The sequence below is a fragment of the Engraulis encrasicolus genome, chromosome 7, assembly GCF_034702125.1.
Source record: "Engraulis encrasicolus isolate BLACKSEA-1 chromosome 7, IST_EnEncr_1.0, whole genome shotgun sequence".
Taxonomy (NCBI): Eukaryota; Metazoa; Chordata; class Actinopteri; order Clupeiformes; family Engraulidae; genus Engraulis; species Engraulis encrasicolus.
In genome coordinates, this window is record NC_085863.1 from 21,768,338 (window position 1) to 21,789,070 (window position 20,733).

Below are 20,733 nucleotides of genomic sequence, written 5' to 3' on the forward strand. Positions count from 1 at the left end.
TTTATGATAAATTGGACACTTCAAAGTTATGTTGGAGACTAGAGAGATAATTTCACACAGAATTAATTGTTTTGCATGCATGCATGCGCTTGGCTTGCAAAGTCTGGGCGCAGTTTTGAAGTTAATGAGGATGTGATTTGACACGTCTTTTTGAAAACGTCCACGACAAAACAGATGACGTAGCCGCATCCGTGAAGAGCTGTAAAGATGGCGGAAGTTGAGGAAGCCAACAAACCTCTGGTGAGATATTTCTACGCATTTGTAATTGTATTTTATTTTTATTTAGGGATTGTACACTTCTTCATATGTGTCATAAAATAAACCATGGGTTGAGGATGGTCAGAGTAAGGACCAGCTTAGTGAACAGCATGTTATATCCAGTCTCGACAACACATAGCTAGTATTAGCTCTCAGATGTACACCACTGCTAGCTTGTCAGTAACATAACTTCCCTTATTTTGTTTTGACTGCTGCAAGACATTTGATCCCCCTTCTTGATAAGCACGAGCTATACACTGTTTTGTTCTTTATTTGAAGACGTTTGTCTCGTGGATAGATGCACCACAGGCTAACATTAGCAGGCTAATGGAAGTCAGATTAGCCATGTCAACATACATGACATCTTTTTGAATTGGTGGCAACTTAAGTCCATTTCTCTGGAGTCGTTTATGCTATATGTGTTTAATGAGCCAAGTATTTGATGCACGTCTAGGAAACTACTGAGTTTCTTGGCTTGACTTGTTGTCCGATGTTAGCCGAAGCCTTTCTCAATGAAAGACTTCACGTGTCTCATTATGAGACCTTGACATGACTGACTACAACCCTTTGCTGTCACTATAACGTCAACGAGTGAATAATAGTTTGAATGAGTTGACAGTGGATTTGGTCAAACTATTGTTTGGTTTGCTGTCATCTTACATACGACACATCATTGACCTTTTCATCGTCGTGACATGGCGAGGCGAACTTAAGTTGATAACGTGCGAACAAAGTTGTCCTGGGTGCAAAAGTTGAGCTGTTGGTTAGGAGCGGCTTGCCATGCCCCTCGTTCACTGCTTTCACAGCCACGAACAAAAGGTATTATTAAATGTGATTCATCTCGGTGGCTACTAACTACACTGTTGACCTGTCCTCCAACTGTTACTGTACCATGATCATGCTGGTTTACTGTACACTGTACTGTAAACCAGTATGATCATGCATAGACTAGCAAAACAGATGCACATAGAGCTACAAGATTGAGAGCTAAATGTAATTCCCATTTGCTCCTAAATTGATTTTTCTTTATTGCAATCCCTTTTCTGAATTTCACAAACTATGCTGACATAGCATTGTTAACTGCAGTAGATATCGTGGTCTTTGGGACATATATTTTGTGTCTGCGTGTATCTCTCACGTTCAGTGGGTTTGATCTCTCTGTGTCTGTCTCTGTCTCTGTCTCTGTCTCGGTCTGTGTCTGTCTCTCTCTCTCTCTCTCTCTCTCTCTCTCTCTCTCTCTCTCTCTCTCTCTCTGTTGCTGTCTCTCTCTGTCTCTCTCTCTGTTGCTGTCTGTCTGTCTCTCTCTCTCTCTCTACCCCTTAGTTTGCCGGGCTCTCAGATGTGTCCATATCTGAGGACATTCCGGTAGAAGGAGATATTGCCGTGCCGGTGTCATCCCGGGGGACCGAGGATGAATTCTCCACTCTGGACGAGCCGGTCAAAGACACCATTGTAAGACTTATGCACTTTTACAGGTGCCTTCAGGAAGACCATATATATTTTTTAGCTCTCCGTGGATCAGCACTCTGATTTGTTGCTCCTGAAAATGATGGAGGGGAAAAGAACACACTTATAAGACACAACATGTCTTAAGATGAAGTGCAGATTTTAAACCGAAATCTTTTTTTTTTCTTCCCTCCTGCAGTTGAGAGATTTGAAAGCTGTGGGGAACAAGTTTGTTCACGTCATGTATCCCAAGAAGAGCTCAGCCCTTCTGCGCGACTGTGAGTACCCTGCAGGAATCTAAATCTCTGCTGTATGTGGAGGATACAAACCAAGCCGGCAGCTTTGATCTGTGGAGTCAAGTCAGGGTAAAGTAGAGGGACGAAAGTTGCAGAGGGCAGACACAGAGTTAAACAAGTTGATGTAGCTTGCGGCATGTACAGCATGCAACTGGGACAGTTGTATACACTCTCTCTAAATTTTGCAGTTTGATCGCACACAGATTTACCAGTAAAAAGCAGATCTCTCCTCTCATTTCTCCATAATTTGAGGTGTAAATGCGCATGCCATAAGACACTACCCCTGCTATAAATTAGTTTTTACCACTTATCAGAATGGCAATGACCAAATGGTAATGTTACTGAAGGTCCAGTGGACTGAAATAGTGTAGTACTATGGTAGTTACGTTTTTTTCAGTGACTATTACCACGTCCCGACCCAGTGGCGAGACGGTGTCTCTGGAAAGGGGATACAGTCCTTAATAATATTATTTTCTGGATGAGACTGATAAGACAAATAAGTTGTTAAATCAGATGCATGACTTCCCCCTCATTTTTAATTTTCTGCTTCTTTGACTTGCATAAGCATATTACTCATCACTCAGTCATCACTATCCAATGCAGATGAGATGCCATCTCTGTTTGCCAGAGACTATTGAGTGTTGGAAATATTGCTGCAGCGAGGTCCGTGAAATATTAATTGGATTTGGAATGGAACAAACATGATTAGAATTAGATTGACAGACAGAGGTTAATTTGCCCTCCTGAACTCAACCAGGGGGAGTTTTGGTTGAGCAAACCAGCGTAGTAATTACTGTGGAGGCACATTGCAAACACAACCTTCAAAAGCTCTCGTAGATCCAGTCTGGCCCGCCCAGCGGGCGGAGCGTTTTGGAGGGCAAAACGGGCATCTTCAAATTGATGGCAGTGAATGGCAGCTGTTATCAACACTCATTTATCATCCTTACGGTGCATCCAAAACATTTTCACCGGTCATGTTTTCACTTTATCAACAGAAAATGAAGGCAGCTGCTTGCAACCTTGTGTTTTAATTGGTGATGTGTTCAATATTTGTCCGTAGTGATTCCCTCACTCACGAACCTTCACAGAACAGTGATGATGTTGCTGAAGTGCCAGCTATGGTTTGCAAGGGATATATCCCAAATGGGTGAACGCTATGGATAAATCACTATGGACGAATATTAACCAAGGTACAGGGGCTTACCTCCGCATTTGTTTTTCATCAATAAAGTGAACACCTTATCGTTCAGACGTACCTTGTAGAAGTATTATAGTGATGGTAAATTACGTTTGCTATCTCTCTGCTGACAGCTGCCATTCAGTGACATTCATTTGAATTTATTTATTTTTTCCTGCAAAGGCTCTGCCCGCTGGGTGAGCCAGACGTACTGACTGGGTCTATAGACCAGATGTTGCCTTTTGAAGGTCAAGTCTTCTAGATCAGTGCTTTTCAAAGTGGGGGCCCCCATTGAATGATTAATGTGCACTAAAATAAACCAAAATAAGCATTTTCCTAATAGTTTGAAAACAGCATTATAATATTCTATAACATCTCTGAACATTAGGCTATTTAATAATTACAATTGTAATTTAAAAGAAAATCCCAGTGGGGCACTGATACACAGACATAGACTATGGTTATGCATAGGAAAAAAAAAATGTGTCACGACTCATGCAAAGGGAGGCCTTGTCTGGAAGTTTGGAAAACCCTGTTCTAGATCACACACAATGTCAGCCTCCCCATCTTTTTGTTATCGGGTTGTTGCAACCTGGCAACAGCACTAATCAGTACACTGTTTTTGTTATGCGAGCGAAGCTTTGCCAACAACAAGATGTGATAAAGAGCTATCTCACTGTTTCTATCATGTAACTGTTTGAATTAAGCAACCGACCAGCGTTGTGGGAGGTAACATAACTAGAAGGTCCTTGGTAGAGATTGGTGATATTTCCACCATGTGTTTTTTTAATAACCATTGGTTGTGACAGTGTAGTGCTTGAAAGATATACAGAAACATACACCAAAAAGCAACGTTCAAAATGCACTGATATCCACAGTATCTTCCCTTAGTATGTCTTGCACTGTAATGTCTGTCCTGTATGTCTATGCCTTTACATGGGATAGAGAGAAAGATAATTTAAATGTCCTTGTATTGCCTGTGGTGTGCATATGAAGAACCTGGCAGTAAAGCTGACCTGACTTGATTTGAAAGTGCTGGAGGCTGAGCAGCAAGCAGCATATTTTTATTTGATAGGCAGATGCATTAGATGCAAACCTGAAAATTGTTTTGAAACAGCCTGGGGCGACGAGGCACTTAAAAGTTGGATTGTAAGTGGAAACATTTTTGCTCTGTCTTTGTCAGGATGCATCCTGCTACCGATGGCTTTTGAATTTATTCCCCTCTGTCTTGTTAGGATTGTTACTTTTGAGCTAACTTGAGTTACCTTGTGCAATTTAGTTTCTAAACCAATCACTTGGCAAAGAATATCAAGTACTTGGGAAAGGACCCTGATACATTCCTGCAGGTTCTTGCATCAAAGGAGAATTCCTGTCCGTTTCAGAATGCAGTTGTACCCAATAACGCAGCGTTGTGAGTTGAATTTTTGTCATTCTAATGGGATCATGGTTTCCAGATATCATCCCAAAAGTTATGTAACCTCAACAGACACTTAACAACACAGCAATAACTTTTGGGATGATATTTGGAGTATGATCATTTCCCCCCTCAAAATAAAAATACAATATATGATTAGCTAAGACCTCAAAAAGGGCTGAACAATAAATGTGGCAGTTGTGGGTACTGTAGTGTAACCTATACTGCATGTTGAAATTGGCAGGAATTTTCCTTCAACATATCAATCAGGAGTGAAAAGTGATTTTCTTAACGATTGCTTATTTTCTGCTTTATCAGGGGACCTCTGGGGACCTTTGCTACTGTGCGTTACACTTGCTCTGTAAGTATGAGAGTTTTTGTTTGAGATTTGTGATTTAAACATGCGTGTCATCTAAATGTTGTTAAAACATTGATGGCAATAAAGCGTTATTTTTTCCAAAGGTTTGGATAAAACATCCCCGAGAAGTTCAGCGTGGTTGCATAATATGTCAACCAGTTGTACTGTATGTCAGGCAGTCACATTTTTGTGTAGGATTATGTGCATTCTATATGTGTTCAAACTTGCCTACCCAATGCACAATGAACCAATACCACACACACACAGTTGTAGTGGTAGGGGATTCTGGACAGCATCTCACCAAGAGAATAAATCACTGAAGAACTGCATTATTATTAATGCTGAAGTACACTTTCATTTGTCAAAATGTAGAAGAGATTTGGTCTATTCTGACCATAACCTTGAATATTACTAAATATAATTTATCATTGTAATGTATTGTCTGTAAAATGATTCCACATTTCTTTTGTCCAATATGAAATTGGTTATTTGTTGTATTCAAACATTTCAGGGAACAATCATACAATACAGTACAATGATTTTATGTTAAAACTGAAACAGAACAAGCTGTGTGGAAGTAAAGCAAGTTCTGGAACTGTTTTCTTGTTTTGTTTTGCAGGCTGTTGCAGGGAGGCTCTGCCGACAGCAAAGACGACGGGGGGCCTCAGTTTGCTGAAGTGTTCGTCATCATCTGGTTCGGTTCTGTCATCATCACCCTCAACTCCAAGCTTCTTGGAGGCACCATGTGAGTTACTATGTCTGTTCGGCTGTTGAGTAAGGACTTGTCTGACTCACTCATGGATGCTTTTGCAGTGATGCAACCGCAGCTGCCAAGAAGTGAATCGACAAGAAGATTCTTTTTTTTAGATGGTTGTTCAGACTTTTGTGTGTAATGTCTGTAACATCTCGCATTGTCTGGGCATCATGACCGATGCAGTGACTTAAAAAACACAGATTGACACAGTTCCTTGTTCATATTCGTATACACGGCTCCCAGTCCATGTTCATATACACAGCTCCCAGTTCATATTCATAGACACAGCTCCCAGTTCATATTCATAGACACAGCTCCCACTTCACAGCTCCCTCTTTTATTGGTCCTATCTGGTGTTAGGCTAACCACAGCCACTATTATTCCTGAGTTGTTGAAGCAGAGTGTTGGAAGTAATGTGTCTGGGGATATGATACTCCCAGTGGAAGTTCAATGTGAATTGAAAGAAGGCATTACTGTATGTGGGCACCATGTCTTGCACAAAGACAAGTTGGAACCATTATTGTTCTTAAGTATGAAGTACCCTATACACCAGCAATGAAATCGGAATGAACGCTCGCAAAATTGGTGTCACGAATGTTCAAACTGAACATGCGTCCTGCCTGCTTATTACATCCGCTTGGAAAATGATGACATGCCTAGTCCACATATAAAAGTAGAACGCATAGCCGTCCTCTTTGTTTTGCCATGACGGACTCCAGATTCCATCAACAAATGTAAATGTCTACCAGCAGTCTTACATCTCTGAGTATTGAAAATATTCAACCTATTTTCTGAAGTGGAAATGAGAAAAGGTCCTCCTTGATCTTTTGTGACACTCACTCAATTCTGGATTCAAACCATGCTCCTGTAACGCTTCTGACTTAACAGATTAGAGATCAGAACTAAGTTCGGCTATGAGGAGAGAGTTGGCAACGACCCGGGCTTGAATGAGGAAAAGAGAATTATTTATTATGACACACAAGAAAAGATACGGATAGGAAAATACCCCTTAATGTCAGTCGCGTAAAAGTCAGTCAATAACGAAATACAATATAATACACAATGTAATAAAGTTCAACCTCAAATGTTCAACTCAAAAGTTTCAGTGTCCAATGTTCAATGTTCAATACAAATGTTCAAGTTTCAATGTCCAAGTTTCAGTTCAATGTTCAATAAGCGTCCTTTAAATCCTCAATGGAAAAAAGGGAAATTGTAGAAAAATGCAAAAATGTAGTCTTCGTACGTACTTTGTAAAGAGAAAAATAAAATAAACAAAACAAGCAAGGCCTTGTATCTGTAATCTTATCTGTAATTCCAGAGCAGGATGCGTCCAGGGCACAGGCTCACGGTAGACGCACACACACTGGTCACAGTCCTCGGGTTGGCTCGCCGTATCGCTCTCTCTCTCGTGGCAGAAGATGATCAACCAAAAAAACCAATCTGCACAGCAGTATAGAGTATTAATACTTAAACTCAAATAACATTTCTCCAATGTAAATCATGTACTGAAATAACCGTGCAGTACAGTACCAGTTCAGTAGAATGACAGTAGCATGTCATTTGCAACTCTCAGTTAACATAATACATGTACATTCAGTTAACCAAAATACAATATCAACAGTAAGCCATAGCAACTTACTTTATGTGCATATTACATCATAATAAATCCAAAACTTCAGTACAATGGCATAAAGCCTGAAAACATTAGCCCTATAGAGTAACCTCGTAGCTTAAACATTGTCTGCACATGCCCCTGCATCATCCCACAGCACGCACGCACACCAGTGTCCACGCAGGGGGCACGTGATCAGAAAGATCAGAAATGAAATCGCCGTTCTAAACTAACACGGCGGTCTTACAACAATGACATTCAGTTCAAATATATCTCCGATTGGTTTTATAGCTCTACATACATCACAAACAACATTAAATACAAAAGTAGACCGTTAAAATAGTTCGTTCCCCCTCAGAAGTAAAAAGGAGCCAACCAATGCCTGATACACTGGCTGTCTTAACAGAAACACACACTCACCGGAGATTCGACGATATAGCACACAAAACGGTCTTCAGAAGTTGCACTCTAACAAAAACGTGTTCTTGAAAAGGTTAAACAAAGGATTACTGCAATAATGCCGCAGTAGTATCAAAACTAAGGTGATTATTTATCTTTCTTCCGTACGGGAATCTCTCTCAGCTTCAGGGGGAAAAGGATGCACTTCTCGTCTCTACTTCTCTGCGTAATGCACCCGCTTATATGGAGCACAGCGCCCTCTAGTGGACAGGGGGAGAAACGCTACAACTACATTAAATAACCCGGTGCAATTTATGTGGGTTACATCCTCCCCTCCTGAATGTGCATGCGCCTCTGCATGTACTACTAAATCATACTGTGCCTCCAGTGACCTACGACTAAGGGAGTGGGAGTAATCACAGGAGTCAGGTCTAAGGCTTTAGTAAAAGCTTGGTCAAGTCCTTTAAATAAAGACTGCATAACTAAAGTCAGGGGATTCCCTAACGTTTGGTACGTCAATCGGTCAGGCTCTGCCCTCTGTCTAGCTGATCGTCTCACTTCCGTGCTCTCTGGATCTTCTCCCTCTTGGACATTATCCACTCTGCATTCCTGCTCTGATGACTCATCAGGGTTTGTGTTTCCCATAGACTCCTGCTCAACTCTTTCTTCTGTTTCAGGCACTGTTTCCAACTCATTCTCCTCTTCCACAGGGTTTGTCGTTTCCTTTTCCTCTTCGACATCAGCAACCGATTCTTCCACATCAGCAGACGATTCACCCTCTTCCTGATCTTCTTCACTGGAGTTGGAAGACTCATCCGCGACAGGGTCTTGTTGCGGGCATGCAACAGGCTGGAACACCTCGGCTTCAGGTCGGAGGTTGGACGTCGTGGGATTCACTGAGGGAGTTGCTTTAGTCTGAGGGATTTCATGCACAATAGTGATTGACGGGTAAGTAGTTTCAGGGACACCATAGTCAATGACTTGCTCTTCCTCACTTTCACAGGGATCTCTCAACAGCTCTCCCTCCTCACATGTTGGACTTTGAGAAGGCTGGACTGCTGTTTCCTTTGACTTGTGCTGAGTCACTTCTGCTTCGATGGATGGCGCTAGGAAGCCACAAGGTAAGAGCAAGTCACGGTGCAGCGTCCTCTCTGGACCATCAGAATTGACTGGGGCAACAACGTAGACAGGAGAATCATTGATGCGCTTCACCACTTTGTAAACGGTTTGGCTCCAACGATCCGCTATCTTGTGTTTTCCCCTCAATCCGACGTTCTTGACCAGGACACGGTCTCCTTCTTCCAGGATAGTTTCTCTTACTTTCAGGTCGTACCTTTCTTTGTTTTTCAGGGCAATTTTCTCACTGTTTTGAATTGCAATTTTGTAGCTCTCTTGCAGGTTCTCCTTGAGACGTTTCACATAGTCTGTGTGAGTAACACTGCTCTGACCAGCTGGGTTAAGGCCAAATGCAACGTCGATGGGTAAGCTTGGCTGCCTCCCAAACATTAGCTGGTAGGGAGAAAAGCCGGTTGTATCATTTTTGGTGCAGTTGTACGCGTGCACTAAAGGTTGAACATAGTCACGCCACTTGACTTTGTTCTCCTCTTCAAGGGTACCCAGCATCTCCAAAAGCGTACGGTTAAACCGTTCCACTGGATTACCACGCGGATGGTAGGGAGTAGTTCTTGTCTTTTTAATCCCTAGGAGGAGGCAGAGGTCTTTGATTACTGAGGATTCAAAGTCGCGACCCTGGTCGCTATGCAGACGTTCGGGCAGGCCGTAATGGACAAAAAAGTGGTTCCACAAAGCCTTGGCTACTGTCTTGGCCTTTTGGTCAGCAGTTGGTACGGCGACAGCATACTTAGTAAAATGGTCAGTGATGACGAGGATGTTCTTCGTTCCACGGCCATCAGGCTCCAAGGACAAGTAGTCCATGCAGACTAGTTCGAGGGGTCTGCTGGTCCGAATGTTTACAAGACGAGCGGTCTTCTCAGCTTTTGCTTTGCGACGAACGCATCTCTCACAGGTTTTTACTTTTGCATCTACGTCCATGGCCATCCTCGGCCAATAGAAACGCATGCGGACAAGGTCAATTGTTCTTTCGAGTCCCATGTGGCCGACTAAGTCGTGTAGACTTTCAAGAGCTGTTTCGCGATACTTCTTGGGAAGAACCAGTTGGAACAATGGCTCACTCTTGTTCATTCTCTTACGATAGAGGACGGCATTGTCAATGACAAGTTGATCCTGAACTCGTAGCATCAGTTGGACTTCGCGGTCCTCTTTCTGCCTCACTCGGTATGAAAGCCGCTTTCCTGCACTGACGATGTCAATGACCCTGCTGATTACTGGGTCAGCTCTTTGCTCAGCAGCCCATTCCAGCTGTGACATTCTGGGGAGGGTGCTGGACCCTGGAAGCAAATCAGTGTGGGTAAATTCAGGCGGGATAGCGTTGGCATCCATAGCAAGGGACTCAACGATCACAGGTAAGTAGTTACTGTCTTCTCCTGTATTACAGGGCTTTTCTAGGTTGTGTCTCTGGCAAACAGCCTTGACTGCTTCTTGAGGAAAGGTAGCGTCACTTTCCTCCCTCATGAACTTCGTCAGGAACTGTTGCACTCTGTTGTCTTCAGCCTCAGAGCTGGAATCTGCCTGTTCACTGTCATGGCGGCGCCTGGACAGACCGTCGCCATCCTGGTTTCTCTTGCCGGCCCGGTACTGGATGTTGAAATTGAAATTAGATAGGGCGGCAAGCCACCGATGTCCGGCAGCATCAAGTTTGGCAGATGACAGTACATAAGTCAAAGGATTGTTGTCCGTAACAACGGTAAACTCTGCGCCATAGAGGTAGTCCGACAGCTTGTCTGTTATGGCCCACTTAAGAGCAAGAAACTCAAGCTTGTGAGTGGGGTATCTTCGCTCGCAGTTTGACAATCCTCTACTGGCGTAGGCTATGACTTTCATCTGTCCATCTTGTTGCTGATAAAGGGCTGCCCCAAGACCATGAAGGCTCGCATCAGTGTGTAATATGTAGGGTAAAGTTGGATTGGCAAAGCCAAGGATTGGGGCAGTGGTCAACTTCTCAATTAGGGTTTTAAAGGCTTCCTCACACTTGGACGTCCACTTTTCTGCAAAAGGTGACTTGAGGTCAGCGCTTGAGAAGGACTTGGTTTTGCTCTTTTTCCTTACAGGGACATAGCCGGCAGTCAGATCATTGAGGGGCCTTGCTATTTTAGAAAAGTCTTTGATGAACCTTCTGTAATAGCCTGTGAACCCGAGAAAAGACTTGAGCTCCCTGATATTGTTCGGTCTGGGCCAAGTGGTGAGTGCTGAAATCTTGTCAGGGTCAGTTTCAACTCCATTCTCTGAGACAACATGTCCCAAGTATCTCACTGACTTTCTGAAAAAATGACATTTCTCAGGGGACAACTTGAGCCCAAATTCTTTTAGACGGTGCAAGACTCTCATAAGCCGCTCTTCGTGCTGTTCAAGGGTTTCTGAGAAAACAATGAGGTCGTCCAGGAAAACAAGGACTTCCTTCAAGTTTAGGGAACTCATGCATTTCTCCATAACTCTCTGGAAGGTGCTCGGAGCATTGGTTACTCCCTGCGGCATCCTATTGAATTCCCAAAATCCCATGGGCGTGACGAAGGCGGTTTTGGGTTTATCGTCCTCCTCCATCTCCACCTGGTAGAAGCCTGACTTCAAATCCATTACAGAGAACCATTTGGACCCTGTTAGAGCTGCAAAGGTTTCCTCGATGTTCGGCAAGGCGTAAGCATCCTTGATTGTCTGTAAATTCAATTTCCTGTAGTCAACGCATAGTCGAATTTTGCCACTCTTCTTCTTTACGATGACGACTGGTGATGCGAACGGACTTTCAGACTCTCTAATAATGTTGGCGTCATACAGCTCTTTCAGGTGGAGACGGACGGCTTCATAATCAGATGGGTGGATAGGTCTCACCCTCTGCTTGAAAGGTGTTGGATCAGAAAGGCGGATTTTATGCTTGACTGCTGTTGTGTGTCCGTAGTCAAGGTCACCCCTTGCAAAAACTTCAGGAATGGAATTCAGCTTTTCTTTTATCCTGTTTTTCCACTCCTCAGAGAGGGGTGAATCACTGAGATCGAAGGCAATGGGGCTCTCAGCAATCACGGAGTGTTCAGGCTCAGGGCGCACAATTGGGCCTTCACCCTTCAGGGAGGTCAGTGGAGAAACGGAGAGTGGAGCAGTGAGGTCAGCCAAAGTGCAGTGGGCAGGCACTGTGACGTCATGTGAGGTTTCATTCTTTAGCAAGACAGGGACTTTGAAAGAGGTCTTCCTGGGGCTTGACATGACATAGGAGCAGAATGTCAGCCCACTTGGTAGTGAACGAGAGGGGAAGTCAACTAACAAGGGGGCCTCAGGAAAACTATTGACATTTCTTGTGTAGCCGTCTAGCACCATTCTTTGGCCTGGTGGGATGACTACAGCTTTCTTGTGCAAGAGTTTGACAACGCCCACTCTGTCATTGTGTGTGGTCTTGCTCTTGTACAGACAGCGAAGGTGCTTGATAAGAACAGCATATGCACAGGTCTCTTGAACAGGTGCACTGGAACTTTCGTTGAAGCCTTCATACAGAAGGTCCAGGGCATTAGTGCCAACGAGGACAGAGATGGCACTGTAATCAGGGACAATGAGGGCCAAAGTGGTTACAGTCTTGGGCCTACCAATGAAACTTTCAGGGAATGTAATGTCAAGTTCTATGTAGCCTGTATAAGGCACACGCTGGCCTGCTGCTCCCTCCACATCAATTATGTTGTCTAGGGGACTTACTGGATGAGAAGGTAAGTAGGTTTCATGAAATGACTGGGAGATCGTGGTCACTTGTGAACCTGAATCAATTAGACACTCGTGCTGGATTCCTCCAATGGTGACACTAACCATGGACCTTGAGCCAACTAATCCAGTCATGAGCTCCTCTCTTGTGGGCGTAAGGGAGCAACATTGGGCTTTTTTCTTTTCTTTGGGACTAGTGTCTCTTTCAATGGCTTCAGGATGTCCCTCTCCAGAAGCCGCTAACAGTTTAAATGGACACCATACTTAGCTGCCCACTCGTCCTGCTTCACCTTCAGTTCTTTGTACTTGAGGTCGACAGCAGCCTTGTTCTGGGGGTTCTCACATACTTTAGCTATGTGGCCATCACCTCCGCACCGAAAACAAAACCAGGCTTTGGGCTGAGGTCTGGGTGCGACCTGAGGAGTGGCTCTGTGGACTTGAGCCTCTGCTTGGGTTGTGGATTGGCTCAGGGCAGACTGGGGGACAGCAGGCCTTTGTTTTTTTTCTTTTCCATGTTTCTTGGAGTCGAGCTGCATTTGCAGCGCAGCAACTTGTTTCCTCAGATTCTCAGTCTCCAGTACATATGCTTGTAGTGTATTGGCATTGTATTCAGAGACGCAGGCGGTGTTCACCACACTCTGAGTGTTCATTGAAGTTTTGATTTTGGATGACCCCAAGTGGCGGTTCATGCGATCAAGTTTGGTTGCTCTCTTGTCTTCCTCAGTTCTTAATTGCAGCAGAAAGTCAGCAAAATCGAGGGACTTTTGATTTTTCAGCTCCAGCTGCAGGACAAGGTCATGATCCCAGCAACCACGCTTAAACTGCTTCATCAGGTGGCGGTTGACGGCAGACTGCTTGACTCCGCCTCTTTTCACAGCAGTGCTCAGGAGTGTTTGCAGCCTCTGTAGGTAGCTGGAAGCCTTTTCACCAGGGTCTTGGTTTGTATTAAGAAACTTGGCAAAAATCTCTTCACCATCTTCAACGATGCCATAAGCAGACTCCAAAAGCCTAGTGTAGTCTCTAGGGTGGGCAGACGAACCTAGCTGCCTCACAACATCTGACGCTGGGGGAAGCAAGCTTTCCAGAATTTTCCTTCGCTGTACCTCGATGGAGGTTTGATCATGGGACATCAGTTCGACGTGGAGCAGCCATGTTTCAAAGTCAGCTTCGCCTGGTGGCTTTGGCACTTTGCCTGAGAAGGACCGCAACCACTTGGAATGGTTCTGGGATTGGGGGGCTTTGTTCTTTATCACATGTTCAACGACGATGCGTCTCACCTCTGGGGGGTTCAGCATATTTTCGTCCAGCTCCTCAGATGCAGGGGGCGTGTCGCTCTGCTTGGCCACAGCAAGGGGTTTCGTCTTAGTCTGCTCAGGTGTCTCTAAGAAGAGTTCCGTAGGTGTGGGGGTCTTAGTCTTAGATCTAGTTATGAGGGGAGTGGCGCTATGAACAGAGTCAGCGTCGCTACTGTCATCTGAGTGGCTGGAATCGCTGGAGTCGCTAGGGTCCTGGGGTGTCAGCATGAGGGCCTCGACACTATTAATGTACCATGTTACAGTACTGTTAGTAATACTCTGAATGCTAAAGGGAAGTTGAGACTCGATGGAAGCACTTGCTGCATCAGATTCAAATTCAACAATGGCAGAACACTTACCGTCTACTCTGCTTGGTAATCGCACTATTTGAGCTACTTTACCATATTTTTCGAAAGTTTCGGTGATGTCTGCATCGGTATCAGTGTGATTAACACTGAGTAAGGCGATAGAACACTCTCGTTTAACACCATACTTCTGTAAGAAATCCATGTCTCAGATTTAAACGACTTCACTAAATGTAACAAAAAAAGCGATAATTCACGTAGTGCGTAGAAAACACGAAAAAATGTTAATTTAACGGTAAGGGTCGTGCTCAAAACTCTCCTGGCTGGCTCGCCACGAAAAAGGATGTAACGCTTCTGACTTAACAGATTAGAGATCAGAACTAAGTTCGGCTATGAGGAGAGAGTTGGCAACGACCCGGGCTTGAATGAGGAAAAGAGAATTATTTATTATGACACACAAGAAAAGATACGGATAGGAAAATACCCCTTAATGTCAGTCGCGTAAAAGTCAGTCAATAACGAAATACAATATAATACACAATGTAATAAAGTTCAACCTCAAATGTTCAACTCAAAAGTTTCAGTGTCCAATGTTCAATGTTCAATACAAATGTTCAAGTTTCAATGTCCAAGTTTCAGTTCAATGTTCAATAAGCGTCCTTTAAATCCTCAATGGAAAAAAGGGAAATTGTAGAAAAATGCAAAAATGTAGTCTTCGTACGTACTTTGTAAAGAGAAAAATAAAATAAACAAAACAAGCAAGGCCTTGTATCTGTAATCTTATCTGTAATTCCAGAGCAGGATGCGTCCAGGGCACAGGCTCACGGTAGACGCACACACACTGGTCACAGTCCTCGGGTTGGCTCGCCGTATCGCTCTCTCTCTCGTGGCAGAAGATCATCAACAAAAAAAAAACAATCTGCACAGCAGTATAGAGTATTAATACTTAAACTCAAATAACATTTCTCCAATGTAAATCATGTACTGAAATAACCGTGCAGTACAGTACCAGTTCAGTAGAATGACAGTAGCATGTCATTTGCAACTCTCAGTTAACATAATACATGTACATTCAGTTAACCAAAATACAATATCAACAGTAAGCCATAGCAACTTACTTTATGTGCATATTACATCATAATAAATGCAAAACTTCAGTACAATGGCATAAAGCCTGAAAACATTAGCCCTATAGAGTAACCTCGTAGCTTAAACATTGTCTGCACACGCCCCTGCATCATCCCACAGCACGCACGCACACCAGTGTCCACGCAGGGGGCACGTGATCAGAAAGATCAGAAATGAAATCGCCGTTCTAAACTAACACGGCGGTCTTACAACAATGACATTCAGTTCAAATATATCTCCGATTGGTTTTATAGCTCTACATACATCACAAACAACATTAAATACAAAAGTAGACCGTTAAAATAGTTCGTTCCCCCTCAGAAGTAAAAAGGAGCCAACCAATGCCTGATACACTGGCTGTCTTAACAGAAACACACACTCACCGGAGATTCGACGATATAGCACACAAAACGGTCTTCAGAAGTTGCACTCTAACAAAAACGTGTTCTTGAAAAGGTTAAACAAAGGATTACTGCAATAATGCCGCAGTAGTATCAAAACTAAGGTGATTATTTATCTTTCTTCCGTACGGGAATCTCTCTCAGCTTCAGGGGGAAAAGGATGCACTTCTCGTCTCTACTTCTCTGCGTAATGCACCCGCTTATATGGAGCACAGCGCCCTCTAGTGGACAGGGGGAGAAACGCTACAACTACATTAAATAACCCGGTGCAATTTATGTGGGTTACAATTGCAGTAGGTGGTAAAGAGTCATTTGAGAGAGCAGGTGATTTGATGCATGTGTGCGCGTGTGTGATCTGTTACTCTGTTGTCCTCCATATTTGTTGGTGCTTGCTCTTGCAGTCCCCTTGTTCTGTAAATCTTGGTAGTAGGGGGGTTAAGTGAGTTTTGACTTCAAGTCATGATGCAAAGGTCCCCTTTGGCATGGAAGTTCCTTAGGGTCATACAAATAGAATTTCCGGAAATAAACAGGTTTTTTATTCGCATATTTTGCCTCCAATTTTATGGGTAAACTGTTGTTTTTCTTTACTTGAGACATTTTATTGGATTCCGTGACCCCAAAAATGTATACTTTGACACCAAATTTGTCATCATAGCCATAACAGAAGCAAAGTTATAGACTATAAAGAGAATTTTCGATGCATTTGGCGGCCATTTTGAAAAACGTGTTTATTTCCGGAAAAAAAATGATCTCACTTGTGTCTTTGGATGCATTTATTTGTATGACCCAAAGGTACTTCCATGCCAAAGGGGACTTTTGCATCATTTGAAGTCAAAGGCCTATTTTGTGGGCTTAACCTCTCTACTATGGTGCCAAGTGTTCCTTGCAGGGTCCACATACGGCAGTGCTCCTCAACTTTTTTTTTTGAGGAAATGCCCCCCTGACCTAATCACAAGCACGTGTCCACGTTGAGAACCACTGACGAAAGCGCTTTTATAAGGGTATCCCATATAGCCTGTACCCAAATAACGATGAGTCACTTTGGATAAAAGCATCAGCTTAGTGTAATTTCTTTGTGTGTACGCTTGTGTGTGTAGATCATTCCTCCAAAGCCTGTGTGTGCTGGGGTAGTGTGTCCTGCTCCTGAATGACTGACTGAGTGTGTGTGTGTGTGTGTGTGTTTGTAGCTCCTTCTTCCAGAGTCTGTGTGTACTGGGCTACTGCATCCTGCCTCTGACGGTAGCCATGCTGGTGTGTCGGCTGGTGCTGCTGCTGGTGTCATCTGGCACCGCCGGCTTCATCGTCCGCCTCATCATCGTCACGGCCTCCTTTGGCTGGTCCACCTTCGGTAAGCACCCCAACTCTTGCCGTGTGGGCTGAAAAGTATTGAAGTATTGAGTATTGAAAATATTCAGCCCTATATCTGAAGTGAAAAAAACATGTCTTTGATCCTTATTTGATGATAAGAATGTATTTGATCCTTCTTAAGGTTTTTCTTTGTAAGTCATCGACTTTTATATTCTACAGTAAATTAGGTGACGAGTATCGCAAATTATGTGTTGAATTGATGGTGAAGATTGTGCATATCCCAGGAAAAGGTGCAGGACAAAGGCCGGCTGTAGTTTTCAGAGTGAGGAGTCCGCCATGGAACAATGAAAGAACAGCATAAGGGATTTTAAGTGTGAGGTCGCTTCACTCGGAAAAGTATGTGTTGAATCCCATCATGAATAGGGATGGGTGAACAAATAAACAAATGCAGAACAAAAGTCCCTGCAGTTCTAAAGGATAAATGCACACCATTTAGCTCCTTTTCTGAATTGCCTGAAATAAAGTAGAGTGGTACTCAACAATTTGTTGATGTTTGTTCTTTGTTGTCTCTGTTATTTGGCTAATTTGGATTTAGTCTCAAACGGCTTAAGAATGGCTATCTATGGGCATTTCCTTATCTGTTCTTAAAACCACCCTAAACATTTATTTTCAAGAATGTGCCACTGACCAACTCTTTCGTTTTGTTCATTGGTATTCCAAAACTGCTGTTTTAAACCAGCTTTGTTGCAGAACATGGGTTCTGTTGTGTTTTATTTAGCATTTTGTCAATGCATTTTTTTCTTTCATTCACAAAATCAAGCCACTTGTGACAAAGTTGAGACAAGTTGAGGCAGCAGCAAACATCAGAGACAAAGACAATTCAGAAAAGGGGCTAATGGAAATAGTGCACTTGTCCATTAAGGGCTTAGAAAGTTAAAAATATATATATTTAAAAAAAGATGACTGCATAGCGTAATGATCTTTTCACAAAATTACTTTATTCTGACTTCTTGTCAGACTGCTGTACTTTTCCATTTACATTGGTTGTTGTTTTAATCTGCCATAGCGCTCACAGAGAACATCTTGTACTGTACTGTACCTCATTGATTTTTTTAGGTGTGCTGTTTACGTGCACATTCCTAGGGGTGGGAGTCTTAAAAATATGCACTTAACATCCGCATGGCCATCGAATATTTTTCACTGTAGTCCAGTCTGAACAGGCGCCTCTTTCAGCTGGCACACGGAAAAGTAATGTGGCTGCCGCCCTGCATTACCACGTAGCCCACTTGAGCAGGTGAATAGTGCTGATTCATTCACTCAGTGTGTGTGTGTGTGAGACAGAGAGGGAGGGAGGAGGCCGGGAAGGTATGGTTGGAGGAAAAGACTTAAAGCAATAAAGCCCTTCACTATGAAATATCGGGCGCCTTGGCTCCATGGGTGTAGTGAACCTTTGCACCTGTAGGTGGCAGTATTGTGTCGTGCCAGGCAGAGCTGTGTATAACAACTCGTATGCCAAGCATGTCTCAGAACTCACGATGGTACAGCTGAAGAGAAGAGGAGAGCGGACAACTCCGCTGGCATTCTTAAAGCCTCCAGCCTCCCCTGTGCCAAACAAACAGCTGAGTACCTGCCCAAACCCAGGCACTAGCCGTCACTACATTCTGCACGGCTGAACTAAATAGCTTGTGGCTAGAGTGAAGAGGGAGTCAGCCTAATAAGCAGAAATGTGACACTCGGGTAACGAGTGATTTCACACTAGCTGGATGCTGGCGTTGATTTGTCACCCCTGACCCGCACCCATGCACACGCTTTTAGACTACACACATGCAACTACACACACACACACACACACACACACACCACTCCTACCCACTCTTCAACTCCTCTACACGCTGCTTAAAAACAGTAAATGGGGCACTGAGCTCTTCAGCTCTTCTCTTTGCCTTTAATGTTGCTGCCAGTCAAGAGTAGCACCTCATGGAGGCTCATTTTCTAGGGAGATGCTTCTTCTCAGTCAGAGGTAATGATGATGGGGGGGGGCTCTTTGGCAGCTCGGGTAGGTAGCAGGTTGATGTTCCTCTCACATGTGGATGAGGATGATTATCCTGTCTAGTGTGGTAATGGAGTGGTAATGGAGTTTGTGTGTGTGCGTGCGTGCGCGCGTGCGCGCGTCTGCGCGTCATGTCTTCTAGAAACACTCTGTTATGTGTTTGTGTGATGTCTTCTAGAAACACACTCTTGAACTGACTCTTTCTTCTTTATCTCTGTGTATGTATGCGTGCGTGCATTTTGTGTATGTGTGTGCCTGCTCTGCTTCACAGCTTCCACAGCCTTCTTGGCGGACAGCCAGCCAGCCAATCGTAAAGCTCTGGTGGTGTATCCCGTCTTCCTCTTCTACTTTGTGATTGGGTGGATGATCCTGACTTTCTCGCCGTCCTCATAAAAAGGCATGGACCGAAATTTGGAGTGTGTGTGTGTATGCGTGTACTGTACATGCATACATACTCCACAACATGCAACGTTCCATGGACTCTCTGTCCGCTCTGGCGGAACCTCTCTAACCTCCCCCCTTGCCAACAGCACCACCACTTACAAACACACCCCTTCTTCCAAATAGCGCCCCCCCCATCGGTCGGTGGGAGTGTGACCCGCTGACCGTCATGGGTCTGGCCAGAGGTGGTTGACGGGAGGAGGGGGTTTCTTTTTGGACTTGAAGAGGAACATTTGAGGAGGGTTTCTCACTCGGTCTTCCCAGGTTTGGGGAAGGGGAATGCGGGGTAACAAACTGACTGGTCGACCGACAACCAACCAACCAACCAAACGGCTGGTCGGCCGTGGTTCATCCAGCCTCACAGACTAAAATCCCTCTTGAATGTCATTCCTGCTAGTCTCTCTATCCAGCTCTCCTCAGCTTTGCTTCATTGCAGTTATGGTTAAGCTAATGCAGGGTAGGGATGTTACCCATGGAGGTGAACACTGCTCCTGTGTCTTTGAAGGGATTTTTTTTTTTTTTTTTTTTTTTCAATTACCTTTTTTTTTTTTTGGAAAGCATCCTTATCGACGTCCTTATCTAATTCAATCATAGATAATGTCAGGGCACATTTCTGTGATGTGTAAATTCGCTGCAGGTGTTAGGTGCTTTCTAAATTTGTGTGTGTGTGTGTGCGCGTGTGCATGTGAGCGTGAACTGTAGTATGTGTGTGTTGTGTGCTTGTGGGTGGCAGTCGGGTGAACTTGGCGGTATGCCGCCCCTGCATTCTGAAGGAAGAGACCCCCCAATGAGTTCTTCTCCTTGAGAGAATTATAAAATGGATTATTGATTTGAGAAACACGCGCTCACACACACATACACACACACACACACACACACATTCAGACTAATCACAGAGAAACACTAGACTAGTTCAGGTCGTACTGAGCGTTAAGCATGGCTTAAAAACACACCACATGCTCCTCTGCAATTGCACATCTCCCACTGTCTCATGTATTGATTGATTGTGTGTGTGCGTGTGTGCGTGTGTGCGTGTGTGCGTGTGTGTGTGTGTGTGTGTGTGTGTGTGTGTGCGTGTGTGCGTGTGTGCGTGTGTGCGTGTGTGTGTGTGTTCGTTGGTTCAAACTGCAACTTATGAAGTGCTTCACCATGGGTGAGGTGTCGAGTGTTTTTTATTCAAAGCAGCATTTTCTAAAACAGAGATTGTCTCTTGAAGGTTAAATATTGAAACACACACACATTAGCACAAATTCAATTTTAAATTCTGTTCATCCCA

General features: G+C 43.9%; 1 protein-coding gene across 2 annotated transcripts; it reads left to right on the forward strand.

Moving 5' to 3' along the window:
* Positions 1 to 168: 168 nt before the first annotated feature.
* yipf6 (Yip1 domain family, member 6) lies at positions 169 to 20,482 on the forward strand. Of its 2 annotated transcripts, none has more exons than XM_063203081.1 (7): positions 169 to 240; positions 1,582 to 1,710; positions 1,904 to 1,982; positions 4,910 to 4,952; positions 5,569 to 5,694; positions 16,846 to 17,006; positions 19,288 to 20,482. In XM_063203081.1, exons 1-7 carry the CDS (start codon positions 208 to 210, stop codon positions 19,407 to 19,409), a joined length of 693 nt encoding a protein of 230 aa, XP_063059151.1. In that variant the 5' UTR covers positions 169 to 207; the 3' UTR covers positions 19,410 to 20,482. The 2 variants fall into 2 exon arrangements, with proteins under 2 accessions (XP_063059151.1, XP_063059150.1); XM_063203080.1 differs by lacking the exon at positions 169 to 240 and adding an exon at positions 386 to 1,077.
* The last annotated feature ends 251 nt before the right edge of the window (positions 20,483 to 20,733 follow it).

Bases quoted from the DNA above. Each gene is read 5' to 3' on its own strand.
- yipf6 (XM_063203080.1), top strand. From the start codon at position 1,039: ATGCCCCTCGTTCACTGCTTTCACAGCCACGAACAAAAG. The intron at 1,711-1,903 runs GTAAGACTTATG...TCCCTCCTGCAG, and splicing joins AGCCGGTCAAAGACACCATT to TTGAGAGATTTGAAAGCTGT. The intron at 4,953-5,568 runs GTAAGTATGAGA...TTTGTTTTGCAG, and splicing joins CTGTGCGTTACACTTGCTCT to GCTGTTGCAGGGAGGCTCTG.